The sequence below is a fragment of the Anolis sagrei genome, chromosome 10 (genome assembly GCF_037176765.1).
Source record: "Anolis sagrei isolate rAnoSag1 chromosome 10, rAnoSag1.mat, whole genome shotgun sequence".
NCBI classification, from domain to species: domain Eukaryota; kingdom Metazoa; phylum Chordata; class Lepidosauria; order Squamata; family Dactyloidae; genus Anolis; species Anolis sagrei.
Genome location: NC_090030.1, coordinates 20,068,397 through 20,084,340, shown reverse-complemented (window position 1 = coordinate 20,084,340; position 15,944 = coordinate 20,068,397). Strand labels below are relative to the sequence as shown.

Below are 15,944 nucleotides of genomic sequence, written 5' to 3'. Positions count from 1 at the left end.
TATACAACCCAGTAACTACACTTGCCGCACTTGCTCCCTTGCCTGGTCCGCTTTGGGTCCGGAGGCGTGCCTGAAGACCCCGGCGTGTGCACCAAAAGTCACCTCTTCTCCTGACTTTCTCCTCAGCCATTGGGACCAAGAGAGAGAGAGAGAGACTGAGGTGGAGATGCCCACCTTTCCTGAAGGTAAGCGCAAAAATAAAGGAGGGAGTGGAGGTGGGAGATACCTCCAGCCGGAGGGGCTCTCTCTCTCTCTCTCTCTCTCTCTCTCTCTCTCTCTCTTGGTCCCAATGGCTGAAGAGAAAGTCAGGAGAAGAGGCAACTTTTTGTGCACACGCTGGGGTCTTCAGACACACCTCCAGACCCGAAGCGGGCCAGGCGCGGTGGCTCCGCCCTTTGGCCCACCCACGGATTGGGGAAAGGAGGGGAGGCGGGTAGAGCGCCGGGGGGTCGGGAAAGGGAGCCGGTCATGGTGAAGGGATCAAATGTGCAGAATGATTGAGCGCCGGCTCTGCTCGCACACCCGGTGGCCAGGTGGAGCAGGAATGAGAAGGGCGAGGCGAGGCTCAAGGGCCCGGCCCCTTTGGGAAGAGGATCGCCCAGCAGCGAGGCAAGAAAGCCAAGGTTCCCCCCGGACTGCTAGGGCAGTTGTGAGCTAAGGGGTCACTCCTCAAGCGGCGGTCAAGGGGCATTTACAGAGGCGCCTCTGCACCCCTGGCAAAAAAAGTGTTCTGCGACCGCTTACTTCGCATAATGGACGAGCCGCCCCTGAATGTCCTTTGACCAGTAGCTGGCCACTTGGAGTTGCCGCAAGAAGGTCCTCCGTTGTGCATGTGGCAGGGCTCAGGTTGCATTGCAGCAGGTGGTCAGTGGTTTGCTCCTCTCCACACTCGCATGTCGTGGATTCCACTTTGTAGCCCCATTTCTTAAGGTTGGCTCTGCATCTCATGGTGCCAGAACACAGTCTGTTCAGAGCCTTCCAAGTCGTCCAGTTTTCTGTGTGCCTAGGGGGGAGTCTCTGATTTGGTATCAGCCATTGATTGAAGTGCTGGGTTTGAGCCTGCCACTTTTGGACTCTCGCTTGCTGAGGTGTGCCAGCAAGTGTCTCTGTAGATCTTAGAAAGCTATTTCTTGATTTAAGTCGTTGACATGCTGGCTGATACCCAAACGGGGTGGGCTGGAGATTTATTTATTTATTTCGTGTACTTCTACCCCGCCCTTCTCAACCCCGAGGGGGGACTCAGGGCGGCTTACAAAAAGGCACAATCCGATGCCTACACAATAACAGATAAATGAATAAAACAGCAATTAAAACAGTTATAACAGTTAAAAACAATCAATATATGTCACAGTCAATACTCAATCTCAGCTCAGCGTTTGCCAACTCAGAGTCCATATTTCATACTACATTGTCTGTTCCTATCGGTCGTCGTAGTCCTTTATTTATTGCCAGATTGCCCAAATCCATGTTTTTAATTTCCTTCTAAAGGAAAGGAGGGATGTCGCTGATCTAATTTCCCCGGGGAGTGAATTCCATAGGTGAGGGGCCACCACCGAGAAGGCCCTGCTCCTCGTCCCCGCCAATCTCACTTGTGACAGAGGCGGGGCCGAGAGCAGGACCTCCCCAGAAGATCTTAAACTCCGAGGTGGGACATAGAGTGAGATCCATTTGGACAAATATGCTGGGCCGGAACCATATAGGGTTTTTAGGTCAAAACCAGCACTTTGAATTGTGCTCAGAATTGGATCGGCAGCCAGTGGAGCTGACATAGCAGAGGGGTGGTATGCTCCCTGTATGATGCTCCGGTGAGTAATCTGGCTGCCTCCTGCTGGACTAATTGAAGTTTCCGAACAGTCTTCAAAGGCAACCCCATGTAGAGTGAGTTGCAGTAATCTAATCGGGATGTAACAAGAGCGTTGTCACTGTAACAAGGATGTAACAAGAGATGTCACTGCCTTGGTCCTTTCATGATATGATATTGTTTTTAGCGCCTGCTTTTTGCTTGATATTCAGGCAGTGCTTCTTGTAGGCAGTGCTTCTTTCACCTTAAGAACAAACAAGCATCCCAAGCTCTGAGGATGACCTGGGGAGGAATCCCACTGGAGCATTGCAGCACACCCAAATACCTGGGAGTCACTCTGGACCGTGCTCTGACCTACAAGAAGCACTGCCTGAATATCAAGCAAAAAGTGGGCACTAGAAACAATATCATACGAAAGCTGACTGGCACAACCTGGGGATCACAACCAGACACAGTGAAGACATCTGCCTTTGCGCTATGCTATTCTACTTCTGAGTATGCATGCCCAGTATGGAACACATCTCACCACGCTAAAACAGTAGATGTGGCTCTTAATGAGACACGCCGCATTATCACGGGGTGTCTGTGCCCTACACCATTGAGGAAATTACACTGTTTAGCCGGTATTACACCACCTGACATCTGCCGGGAAGTAGCAGCCAATAGTGAAAGGACCAAGGCAGTGACATTTCCAGCTCACCCCCTGTTTGGGTAACAGCCAGCATGTCAACGACTTAAATCAAGAAATATCTTTCTAAGATCTGCAGACACACTCGCTGGAACACCTCAGCAAGTGAGAGTCCAAAAGTGGCAGGCTCAAACCCAGAACCTCAATCAGTGGCTGATACCAACCCCACCTGGTTAGTTTGCAACAGATCTCACAGCCTCTGAGGATGCCTGCCATAGATGTGGGTGAAAGGTCAGGAGAACATTGGACACAATCCTTTTCTATCGAGAAATGTTGTTCTTATGTTTTAATAATAAACCTTTTCCAAACTTTTTTAAAGATCGAGCTCTGGACCTCACTTCCTTAAGCTCAAGAATTTTGGCCCGCCACACTATGTTGTTTTCCACTTGTTGTGAGCCAAATGCTCTACTACAGGGTTTCTCAATCTGGGGGTCGGGACCCTGGGGGGGGGGGGTTGTAAGGGGATGTCAGAGGGGTTGCCAAAGAACATCAGAAAGCACAGTATTTTCTGTTGGTCATGGGGGTTCTGTGTGGGAAGTTTGGCCCACTTCTATCATTAGTGGGATTCAGAATTTATTTATTTATTTATTTCATACATTTCTACCCTGCCCTTCTACCCATAAGGGAACTCAGGGAGGCCAGAATTCTCTTTGATTGTAGGTGAACTACAAATCCCAGCAAATACAACTCCCAAATGTCAAAGTCTATTTTCCCCAAACTCTACCAGTGTTCACATTTGGGCATATTGAGTATTCCTGCCACATTTGGTCCAGATCCATCATTATTTGAGTCCCCAGTGCTTTTTGGATGTAGGTGAACTACAACTCCCGAACTCAAGGTCAATGTCCACCAAACCCTTCCAGTATTTTCTGTTATGGGAGTTCTGTGTTCCAAGTTTAGTTCGATTTTGGTTTGTTGGTGGAATTCAGAATGCTCTCTGATTGTAGTGGAACTATAAATCCCAGCAACAACAACTCCCAAATGACAAAATCAACCCCCCGCCCAAACCCCACCAGTATTCAAATGTGTGAATATTGGGTATTGGTGCCAAATTTGGTCCAGTGACTGAAAATCCATCCTGCATATCAGATATTTACATGACAATTCATAACAGTAGCAAAATTAGTTATGATGTAGCAACAAAAATAATTTATGGTTGGGGGTCACCACAACACGAGGAACTGTATTAAGGGGTCAAGGCATTAGAAAGGTTGAGAACCACTGCTCTACTAAGTAATCTTTTTGCACTTTTACATACTCTGCTGTTTGGGGGGGAGAGTTTTCTTAACATAGGTTAAGGTAGTCCCCTGACATTATGTCCAGTCATGTCTGACTCTGGGGTGTGGTGCTCATCTCCATTTCTAAGCCGAAGAGCCAGCGTTGTCCGTAGACACCTCCAAGGTCATGTGGCCGGCATGACTGCATGGAGCGCCGTTACCTTCCCGCCGGAGCGGTACCTATTGATCTGCTCACATTTGCATGTTTTCGAACTGCTAGGTTGGCAGAAGCTAGGGCTGACAGTGGAAGCTCACGCCGCTCCCCAGAATCGAACCTGCGACCTTTTGACCAACAAGCTCAGCAGCTCAGTGCTTTAACCCACTGCGCCACCGGGGGCTCCTTTTTCTTAACGTAGCCCCCCCCCCCCCAAAAAAAAAAAACCAACTTCAAGCTGCACAGCACTGGACCAGGTCTCAGCCTTTGTTTCTCTCTGTTCCTCCTCCAAGAGAGATCCATGCAGCCTCCAGCCATAGCACACTCCCTCTGGATAGGGATTCCCAGCCTGACCTTGGCATTGCTGCACATCTTAAGGGGTTGCCGCCCTGCAGAAAAGGTGGCTGTTTCCACAGGCCCAAGGGTGGGGCCAGTGAGCCAGCTGCTATCTCCCAGTCCTTCCCGGTTATCCATAGAGCAGGGGGAGGGGACAGGCAGATGCTCTCCTGGCCTTCCTTTTGCCTCGCAAGCAGCCCTTCTGAGATGAGAGGATGCAGCCAGGACTTGTTAGAAAGGTCTTGTGTTGTACAAAAGCCAAAATCCCATTTTCATTCCATTCATAATGATTATAAAGGAAGGTCCGGTGGCGCAGTGGGTTAAATTGCTGAGCTGCTGAACTTGCTGACTGAAAGATCAGCATTTCGAATTGAGAGAGTGCTGTTAGCCTTAGCTTCTGCCAACCTAGCAGTTTGAAAACCTGCAAATCTGAGTAGATCAATAGGTACTTCAGCGGGAAGGTAATGGTGCTCCATGCAGTCATAGAATCAAAGAGTTGGAAGAGACCTCATGGGCCATCCAGTCCAACCACCTGCCAAGAAGCAGGAATATTGCATTCAAAGCACCCCTGACAGATGGCCATCCAGCCTCTGTTTAAAAGCTTCCAAAGAAGGAGCCTCCACCACACTCTGGGGCAGAGAGTTCCACTGCTGAACGGCTCTCACAGTCAGGAAGTTCTATTATTATTATTATTATTATTATTATTATTATTATTAAACTTTATTTGTACCCTGCTAACATCTCCCGAAGGACTCGATGCGGCTTACACAGGCCAAGTCCTCAATAAAACAACAACATAACAATATAAAGCAAATCAAAACATAAGCAATAACAGTAACAATACATCATACCACAATAAAACTAGGGCCAGGCTGAATGTAATGGGTACAGATTAAAAAGTGCTGAGTATGACAGGTGAAATGTAGGAAATTAGGGTAAGTGGAATGTGCAGACAGTCTTAAATCTCTAATAAGGTGCTTCTGGGACATATTGCTGGGGTTTCCTATTCTGGAAAGGCACATCGGAACAGCCAGGTCTTCAAGCTCTTCCTAAAGACTGCCAACGTAGGGGCTTGTCTGATGTCCTTGGGGAGGATGTTCCAAAGTCGGGGGGCCACCACAGACAAGGCCCTGTCCCTCGTTCCCACCAGACGTGCCTGCGTGGGTTCATAAATGGAGATACAGTCACACAGGTAGACAGGTCCCAAACCGTTTAGGGCTTTGTAGGTGAGCACCTGCACCTTGAATTGGGACCGGTAAATGAACGGCAACCAATGAAGCTCCTTAAACAGGAGAGTTGACCTCTCTCTGTAAGGAGCGTCAGTTAACATCCTGGCTGCCGCTCGTTGGACCAGCTGAAATTTCCGAGCCGTTTTTAAGGGCAGCCCCACATAGAGCGCATTACAGTAGTCCAATCTAGACTACTAGATTCTTTCTCATGTTCAGATGGATTCTCCTTTCTTGTAGTTTGAAACCCTTGTTCCGCGTCCTAGTCTCCAGGGAAGCAGAAAACAAGCTTGCTCCCTCCTCCCTGTGGCTTCGTCTCACATATTTATACATGGCTATCATATCTCCTCTCAGCCTTCTCTTCTTCAGGCTAAACATGTCCAGCTCTTTAAGCCGCTCTTCATAGGGCTTGTTCTACAGATCCTTGATCATTTTAGTCTCCCTCCTCTGGACACATTCCAGCTTGTCAATATCTCTCTTGAATTGTGGTGCTCAGAATTGGATACAATATTCCAGGTGTGGTCTAACCAAAGCGGAATAGAGCATGGGTAGCATGACTTCCCTAGATCTTGACACTATGCTCCTATTGATGCAGGCCAAAATCCCATTGGGTTTTTTTGCCGCCACATCACATTGTTGGCTCATGTTTAACTTGTTGTTCACAAGGACCCCAAGATCTTTTTCGCACCTACTGCTCTCGAGCCAGGCCTCATCCCCCAGTCTGTTTCGGTTTTTTTGCCTAAGTGGAGTATCTTGCATTTGTCCCCGTTGAACTTCATTTTGTTAGTTTTGGCCCATCTCTCTAATCTGTCAAAATCATTTTGAATTCTGCTCCTGTCCTCTGAAGTATTGGCTTTTTGCACTTTTACATACTCTGCTGTTTGGGGGGGGGGGGGGGGGGAGCCATCCTGGAAGGGGTGCCATGGGGCTTTCGTCCTATGACCTATGAGGGATCAAGATACCCTTCGTCCACCCCCGAATTTAGAGCAATGATGGAGAGTTACTGCTGCCCCATTGCTCTCTGCCCTCTGCTCCCTTTCTTGAGCCATATTCTCTTCTTGCCCCAAAGCAGCCATTCACTTGGGTTCTAGGGGAGGGAGGGGTTGGCTGAAAGCCCAAGTAAACAATGTCTCCTGAGCTGTTTTCCTCTCCTTTCGCTTGTTGACATTCTTAAGAGAACTGTTTGGGAAAGGCGGGTGAGATAACACTTAACTCTGCAGGAGCCAGGTGTGCTTTTGCTCAGCAAGCCGTCAAATGATTACCCATCAGCAGCTTGCTGTGAGCTGCATGCTTGTCTAAGTATCCTTTTTTATATTTTTAAATACTCTAGGTAAAGGTTTCCCCTTGACATGAAGTCCAGTCCTGTCCAACTCTGGGGGATGGTGCTCATCTCAATTTCTAAGCTGAAGAGCCATCGCTGCCCATAGACACCTCCAAGGTCATGTGGCCAGCATGACTGCATGGCACGCCATTTATTTATTTATTTTACGACATTTATATGCCGCCCTTCTCACCCTGAAGGGGACTCAGAGCAGCTTACAAATAAAAAGTAAATACAATATATTATATTATTTCTATAGCACAATATTAATATTATATATTACATTGTACTATAACATTATACTGTAATTTCATTAGTAACTAGCCGTCCCCTGCCACGCGTTGCTGTGACCCAGTCTGTATATATGTGTTTTCTGTGTGTATATATTTATGTATATATGTATATTTGTTTGCGTATATCTATACCTATATATATATATATATAGATAGATATATATATGGATGTGCATATGTGTGTGTTTATATATGTATATGTATATTGTGTATATGTGTATGCTTGTCTATATGCATATTTGTGTGTATATATGTGTGTATGTATGTGTGCATGTGTATATTTGTGTGTCAATGTGTATATGTGTTTATGTATATGTGTGTATATTTGTGTGTGTTTGTGTACATATATACATGTGTGTATGTATGTGTGCATGTGTATATATATGTGTCTCTCTGTGTGTGTATATATATATTTGTGGTTTTTAAGTCCAGCTGGAGGTCAGCTGTGACCAGCAGTGCTGCAAAATTTGAAGAGGCACAAATGGAGGGCGAAAGGGAGAAGCATGCCAAGAGAAAGGCGCGTCAAGCCAACCCCGACCGAGACCGCCTTCCACCTGGAAACAAATGCCCTCACTGCGGAAGAAGATACAGAGCAAGAATAGGGCTCCACCGCCACATACGGACCCACAAGAATACAGGAAGACAATCATCCTCGGAAAATGAGGGATCGCCTAAGTAAGTAAAGTAAGTTAAGTCCGTTCTGCTGGGGGTTTTTTTGTGTGTGTTTTTAGGGGTGATGAACACTCGTTGACCTGTTAGGTGTCTTGTGTCCAAATTTGGTGTCAATTCGTCCAGTGGTTTTTGAGTTATGTTAATCCCAAAAATGAACATTACATTTTTATTTATATAGATACTACATTTAATATAAAATATATAATTATAATATTATTAGTAGTACTATATTGTATTACCTTCCTGCCAAAGCGGTGCCTGTTGATCTACTCACAATTTCATGTTTTCGAACTGCTAGGTTTGCAGAAGCTGGAGCTAACAGTAGGAGCTCACCCCACTCCCCAATTCAAACCGCCAACCTTGCGTTCAGCAAGTTTGGCAGCTCAGTGGTTTAACCCACTGCGCCACTAGGGGATTTCTATTTTGAGGAATTTCCCTAACAACCTGCCCAAGGGCCAGGGTTGTGGCCAGTGCTGGTCAAAGGTGCTGCCCACCCACTGCTATGTCCCATGGAGGGAGAGCCATGCCTTCGGGCGCTTCCTGCTCAGGAACCCTGTTGGGACCTGTAGGGCTGTCTGTCCCCTGGCAACCCCTTTCTGCTTTCCTTCTTGCTGTGCCCTGAGGCCTGGGCTGACTCACTCACAGTTTGCAGGAGAGGGGAATTGCCAGTTCAGGCTTGTGTCTGTGTCACTCCTTCCTTCTTCCAATGGGCCAAGAGCCTACAGGCTCCTATTGTTGACTCAGAGCAAGGAAGGAGGGGTATGTGCGTGTGATCCAGGCCCCCTCTGCAGCTCTGCTAGGCTCTCTGGGGCTGCTCAGGCTAGGAAGGGGTTTGGCCCATTCCTCAGGGCTGCCCAGACTCTTTGCCTGATCTCTACACTGATCCCGGCAAGTGTGACAGGAAGCAGACACGTCTAGGCATGCCACCCCATTTCACCACCTTATAGCAAAGGGATGCCTGGCCAGAGTCAATCCATAGCTTGAATGCTATCCCGCCCAAGAATGGATTGCAGGATGGGATTCACCTATTTGCCCCAAAGAAATGGGAAATTGTTGTTTCCATTTGATGTTTGATGTTTTGTCTGTTATAACAGGCTCTGCTTTTTATTTAATTATAGTTTGTTAAGTTATAATTCCTATTTATATGTTGGGTTGGATAAATTTTGTTAGTATGGATGTATTGCTGTTGTATTCAGGCCTTTTAGGTTTGGAATCCGCCCTGAGTCCCTTTGGGGGGAGAGAGTGGAATATAATACTGCTTTAATTGTTTTAATACTGCTTTAATTGTTTTAATTTTGCTTTAAGTGTATTGTTATGTTGTGTATTGAGGCCTTGGCCTTTGTAAGCCGCATTGAGTCCTTCGGGAGATGCTAGCAGGGTACAAATAAAGTATAATAATAATAATAATAATAATAATAATAATAATAATAATAAAGTTTATATTATTATTATTATTATTATTATTATTATTATTATTATTCACATTGCCACAAAAGATTGAAAAAGAGCAAAGAAAGTGTGGAGCAGCCATTCCTCCGCAGAGGGACCAACGGAAAACCACTAGAAAGGATCAGCTGCAAATTGGTCTGCCTCCCCTTAGGTGACACAGTTCCCCAGAATGTTCCCCAGACATACACACGTTTGTATTTTTTACATGTCAGGAGCAACTTGAGAAACTGAGAAATTGTCCATCTGTTAGGACGTTGCCCAGGGGACACCCGGATGTTTTGATGTTTTACCATCCTTGTGGGAGGCTTCTCTCATGTCCCTGCATGGGGAGCTGGAGCTGACAGAGGGAGCTCATCCCCTCTCTCCCTGGATTCGAACCTCCGACTTGTCGGATGTTTTACCATCCTTGTGGGAGGCTATTCTCATGTCTCCGCATGAGGAGCTGGACCTGATAGAGGGAGCTCATCCGCACTCTCCCCAGATTCGAACCTCCAACCTGTCGGATGTTTTGATGTTTTACCATCCTTGTGGGAGGCTTCTCTCATGTCCCTGCCTGGGGAGCTGAAGCTGACGGAGGGAGCTCATCCACGCTCTCCCTGGATTCAAACCTCCAACCTGTCAGATGTTTTAATGTTTTACCATCTTAGAATCATAGAATCATAGAATCAAAGAGTTGGAAGAGACCTCATGGGCCATCCAGTCCAACTGCCTGCCAAGAAGCAGGAATATTGCATTCAAATCACCCCTGACAGATGGCCATCCAGCCTCTGTTTAAAAGCTTCCAAAGAAGGAGCCTCCACCACACTCCGGGGCAGAGAGTTCCACTGCTCTCACAGTCAGGAAGTTCCTTCTCATGTTCAGATCTTTGTGAGGCTTCTCTCATGTCCCCGCATAGGGAGCTAGAGCTGACAGAGGGAGCTCATTCGCACTCTCCCCGGATTCAACCCTCCAACCTGTTGGATGTTTTGATGTTTTGCCATCCTTGTGGGAGGCCACCAGCCAAAGAAAGCAAATTAGAAGAGAGTTCCACTTTCACAATGATGGCGGCAGGGGAAGTTTTATTCAGAGCAGCACGTTCTGCTCTCCTGCTTCCTGCATTTCCTTCCTCTTTCTTCTGTCTTTTGGGGGGCGGTGCAAGGGGACCTTCAGCAAGTTCTTACCTAAGGCCATTCACTTTGCACAAAGCCACCCGTTCGATTGGCCCAATTCAGACACCTGCAGGAAATGGGCAGCAGGAGAGGCGTGGCCCCAAGCAACCGCAAGAGAGATGGGGCCCCTCCATTTGCCCCTCCTTGGAGCCAGGAGCCCAACCCAGGTCCCTTCTGTGGCCCTGGCTGCTGGAATGTGCACCAGACATATGCTGCTCACGGCACCACGGGTTACTTCACCCACTCACTTCCTGGCGGTTCATATTGACACAGCCACAGCCCCACCCGTCTGCAGAATCAGACCAGATGTGAAAGATCTGTCCCATCCAGGAGGCCCTTCCCTAGACACAGCCCCAACCCACTACCAGCCAAGACCCTGAACCCACAGAAAAGCAGCCCCCAAAGCTGCTCCCTTCGTTCAGGACCACTTTACCCCCACTCCCAACAATCAATGGGGAGCAGAAGTTAAGGACCAAGGCCCACCCCAAAGATAACTGTAGCAGGAAACCCCCCAAAGGAAAGAATGAACTTGTGACCCCACCCCACATTATCAAGGAGACCCCTTCCCCACTGTGTTTCCTTCCAGTGTAGGACTGATGCCCCCCCCCCACCAAGAACCACAACCTGCAAACAGGATGCAACCCCCTCCCCATATTGCAAGCTGCTTCTGGTGTAAGAGAATTGGCAGTCTACAAAGACGTTGCTGTTGGGAGGCTTCTCTCATGTTCTCGCCCTTTGTGTTTGACTTTTATGATGTTATTTCGCACTGTTTACTTTATTTTGCTACTTTGTTGTGATGTAATTTTTCTTTTGTTTTGTATTTCATTTTGCTGCATTGTATGTTTTGGCCTTGGCTTCAGGTTAGCCGCCCCAAGTCTCTTTCGGGGAGATAGTGGCGGGGTATAAATAAAGTTTATTATTATTACTAGCCGTCCTCTGCCACATGTTGCTGTGGCCTGGTTTGTGTATATATGCTATGTGTGTGTATATATTTCTGTATATATGTGGTTTTGGACATGCGTTGTAATGTATTTTTTATTTTTTGGCTTTTTAAGTCCCTTCCGCTGTGTTTTTCAGTGTATTTATGAGTGATGGTCACTCGTTGGCCCGATATGTGTATTGTGTCCAAATTTGGTGTCAATTCATCCAGTGGTTTTTGAGTTATGTTAATCCCACAAATGAACATTACATTTTTATTTATATAGATTTATTATGTCCCTGCAAGCTAGAGCTGACAGACAGGAGCTCACCCCATCTCGTGGATTCAAATCAGCAACCTTCAGATCAGCAACCCAAACTTCAGGTTAGCAGTCCAGCCGGCACAAAAGTTTAACTCACTGCATTACCGCAGCTCCTGAAAGAGTAGCTGTTCCATCCAACTGCCCCTCACTTGATACCCCCCTTGCAACCAGGTAGACATCTGCACCAGCTTCTGCTTCAAACCAAATCCAGTTCAATCCAAAGGCACAGGACCTATTGCAAAGAGGACCCATGACAGTGGTTCTCAACCTTCTCAATGCCATGACCCCTTAATACAGTTCCCCATTTTGTGGTGACCCCCAACCATAAAGTTATTTTCGTTGTTACTTCATAACTGTAATTTTGGCTACTGTTATGAATCATCATGTAAATATCCAATGTGCAGGATGTATTTTCATTCAACAGACCAAATTTGGCACAAATACCCAATACGTCCCAATTTGAATCCTGGTGGGGTTGGGGGCGGGATGGATTTTATCATTTGGGAGTTATAGTTGCTGGGATTTATAGTTCACCTGCAATCAAAGAGCATTCTGAACTCCACCAATGATGGAATTGAACCCAACTCGGCACCCAGAACTCCCATGACCAACAGAAAATACTGGAAGGGTTTGGTGGGCACTGACCTTGAGTTTAGGAGTTGTAGTTCACCTACATCCAGACAGCACTGTGAACCCAAACAATGATGGATCTGGACCAAACTTGGCACAAATACTCAATATACCCAAATGTGAATACTGGTGGAGTTTGGGGAAAATAGACCTTGACATTTGGGAGTTGTAGTTGCTGGGATTTGTAGTTCACCTACAATCAAAGAAAATTCTGGCCACCCTGAGTTCCCTTATGGGTAGAAGGGCATGAATACTCAATATGTCCAAATGTGAACACTGGTGCAGTTTGGGGAAAATAGACCTTGACACTTGGGAGTTGCTGGGATTTATAGTTCACCTGCAATGAAAGCACATTCTGAACTCCACCAATGATGGAATTGAACCAAACTTGGCACACAGAACTCCCATGACCAACAGAAAATACTGGAAGGGTTTGACCTTGAGTTTTGGAGTTGTAGTTCACCTACATCCAGAGAGCACTGTGGACTCAAACAATGATGGATCTGGACCAAACTTGGCACAAATACTCAATATGCCCAAATTTGAACACTGGTGGAGTTTGGTGAAAATAGACCTTGACATTTGGGAGTTGTAGTTGCTGGGATTTATAGTTCACTTACAATCAGAGCCACAGTAGTACACGCTCTGGTTACACCCATATAGACTACTGCAACGCTCTTTACATGGGGTTGCCTTTGAAGACTGTTCGGAAGCTTCAAATGGTCCAATGGGCGGCAGCGAGGTTGCTAACAGGAGTGGCACTCAGGGAGCATACAACTCCTCTGTTGCGCCAGCTCCACTTGGGATTTACAGTTCACTTACAATCAGAACCACAGTAGTACACGCTCTGGTTACACCCGTATAGATTACTGCAACGCTCTTTACATGGGGTTGCCTTTGAAGACTGTTTGGAAGCTTCAAATAGTCCAATGGGCGGCAGCGAGGTTGCTAACAGGAGCGGCACTCAGGGAGCACACAACTCCTCTGTTGCGCCAGCTCCACTGGCTGCCAATCCGCTACCGAGCAGAATTCAAAGTGCCAGCTTTAGCCTATAAAGCCCTAAATCAGTGGTTCCCAACCTGGGGTCCCCAGATGTTTTTGGCCTTCAACTCCCAGAAATCCTAATAGCTGATAAGGGTAGGTAAAGGTTGTCCCCTGACATTAAGTCCAGGCATGTCTGACTCTGGGGTGTGGTGCTCATCTCCATTTCTAAGCCGAAGAGCCAGCGTTGTCCATAGACACCTCCAACGTCATGTGGCCAGCATGACCGCATGGAGCACCGTTAAAACTGATAAACTGGCTGGGATTTCTGGGAGTTGTAGGCCAAGAACATCTGGGGACCCCAGGTTGAGAGCCACTGCCCTAAATGGTGGTATAGAAATATAGTAAATAAATAAATAAAATGATATAATTGGGTCAAACTTCCCACACTGAACCCCAATGCCCAACAGAAAATATTGTGTTTTCTGACCGTCTTTGGCAACCCCCTGACACCCCCTCACGACCCCCTCAGGGTTGAGAAACACGGACCCAGGAGAAAACAGCCTTGGTGTTTTGCAAGTTTGTTTTTTTTATTAAGATACATCTTTTCCTCGGTTTCAGTGGTAGCAAAACAAAATCAAGTGAAGTTGCAGAAACGATGATGAGCTCTATGGGGCGGGAGGGAGGGAAGGAAGTGCTCCATTTGGGGGGCTGGGGAGAAGCCAGGGGAGGGGGCTCTTCCCAGGAGAATGGCTTCAGGAGGAGGAGGAGGGGGTATGCAGGGAAGGAGAGGCGAAGGAGCTTCCAGACACAAAGGTAGGCTGCATTTTGGTATCAAAAAGAAAACCCATTGGGTCAAAAACGAGAGGGAGAAAGGGGAAAGGAGGTCTGAGGTCGCATGGCTCTTCTAGGAAGACTTGCCGCACTCTTTCTCCTGCTCGATGGCTGGAAAGAAAGGGGAAAGAAGGGGTTTTAGCCATGGCGGCTGGGTGGGGTGGGGTGGGGGAAGGTGTATGCCATGCCCCACCCCTCCCTGTCTGAATGGGACCCTCTGGGTACTCACTCTCCTTCGAGGGCAGCGTGTTCTTCTCCTCCGTGTTGGTCTTCTTCAGCTTCTTCTTGTCGAACTTCTCCACCTCGGAGAGGTCGGGTTTGTCGCACATCCTGCTGTCCGCACCTGCGAAGGGGAGAGCCACACAAAGGGCGCTCGGTGGGGGGCTGCAAAGGGGAGAGGAAGAGGGAGGGGCGCCGCCCCCCTGGCCCCAGCCACACCTACCTGTCTCTTTGCCTCTCTTCCCAAGTTCCTTCCTTCCTCAGCTGCGCCTTCTCTGCTTTCCCCGCCGCACAAGGAGGCTCTTTATAAGCGCGGGCGGTGGGCGCGGGGCACGACGGGAATTGTAGTTCCTTAGCCCCCTCCCTTCCTCCCCCATCTCCCTTCCTCCCCCCTCCCTTCGGCTGCAGGAGGAAGCTGCCCCGCCTCTCTCCTCTCTTTGGAGGAACTTTAAAACTCCTTCAGCCTTAAGAAAGCTTGGAAGATCCTTAAGGATCCTTCTCACCTTGGATATTCTCTCTCTCTCTGTCTCTCTTTGAATGATTACCACCTGGCAGACTAACTTGGGCCTTTCCTCCAGGTTTTGTGAACTCCAACTCCCACAATTCCTCAAACCCCTTCCTTTCCCCTCTCAGCCACTTAAGGCAGAATGGAGATTTCAGAATAGTTCTAGACCAGGCATGGGCAAACTTGGGCCCTCCCTCCAGGTGTTTTGGACTCCCAATTCCTAACAGCTTTCATGGTTGACCTCACAACCTCTGAGGATGCTTGCCATAGATGCAGGCGAAACGTCAGGAGAGAATACCTCTAGAACCAGGCATGTGGGGGGGGGGGGGGGGGGCCTCGGGGGGCTTCAGCCCCCCCCCCCCCCCCGAAATTCTCATGGTGGTTCGCGAAAAGGCCTGGTGCATTATTTAAACTGTTATGTTTATTCATATCATGATCTGATCACCATACTCAATATATCCCATATGCATGGGGATATTGGGGTAATGATACAAAAGGTTTGCTAGGCTAGACCCTCTTTCATTCAGACTCAGCCCCCCCCCCCGAAACTCACCCCCCAACCCCCCCCCTGAAAAAAAATCAGCCCCCCCCCCCCCGCCCCCCAAAACGAAATCCTGGCTACGGGCCTGTCTAGAACAGTGGTTCTCAACCTTAGAATCATAGAATCAAAGAGTTGGAAGAGACCTCATGGGCCATCCAGTCCAACCCCATTCTGCCAAGAAGCAGGAATGTTGCATTCAAATCACCCCTGACAGATGGCCATCCAGCTCCTGTTTAAAAGCTTCCAAAGAAGGAGCCTCCACCACACTCCGAGGCAGAGAGTTCCACTGCTGAACGGCTCTCACAGTCAGGAAGTTCTTCCTAATGTTAAGATGGAATCTCCTCTCTTGTAGTTTAAAGCCATTGTTCCGCGTCCTAGTCTCCAAGGAAGCAGAAAACCTCCCTCCTCCCTGTGGCTTCCTCTCACATATTTATACATGGCTATCATATCTCCTCTCAGCCGTCTCTTCTTCAGGCTAAACATGCCCAGCTCCTTAAGCCGCTCCTCATAGGGCTTGTTCTCCAGACCCTTGATCATTTTAGTCATCCTCCTCTGGACACATTCCAGCTTGTCTTCTGAATGATTACCACCTGGCAGACTATATTGCAGACTAGGGCTAACTCCAGGT

General features: G+C 47.8%; 1 protein-coding gene across 1 annotated transcript; it reads right to left on the bottom strand.

Annotated features, from left to right (window-relative positions):
- Window positions 1–13,786: 13,786 nt before the first annotated feature.
- LOC132763143 (thymosin beta-15A homolog) lies at window positions 13,787–14,602 on the bottom strand. The gene is made up of 3 exons (XM_060756533.2): window positions 14,494–14,602; window positions 14,281–14,394; window positions 13,787–14,162 (listed from the first exon to the last, which is right to left on the bottom strand). Exons 2-3 carry the CDS (start codon window positions 14,378–14,380, stop codon window positions 14,125–14,127), a joined length of 138 nt encoding a protein of 45 aa, XP_060612516.1. The 5' UTR covers window positions 14,381–14,394; window positions 14,494–14,602; the 3' UTR covers window positions 13,787–14,124.
- Between the last annotated feature and the right edge of the window lie 1,342 nt (window positions 14,603–15,944).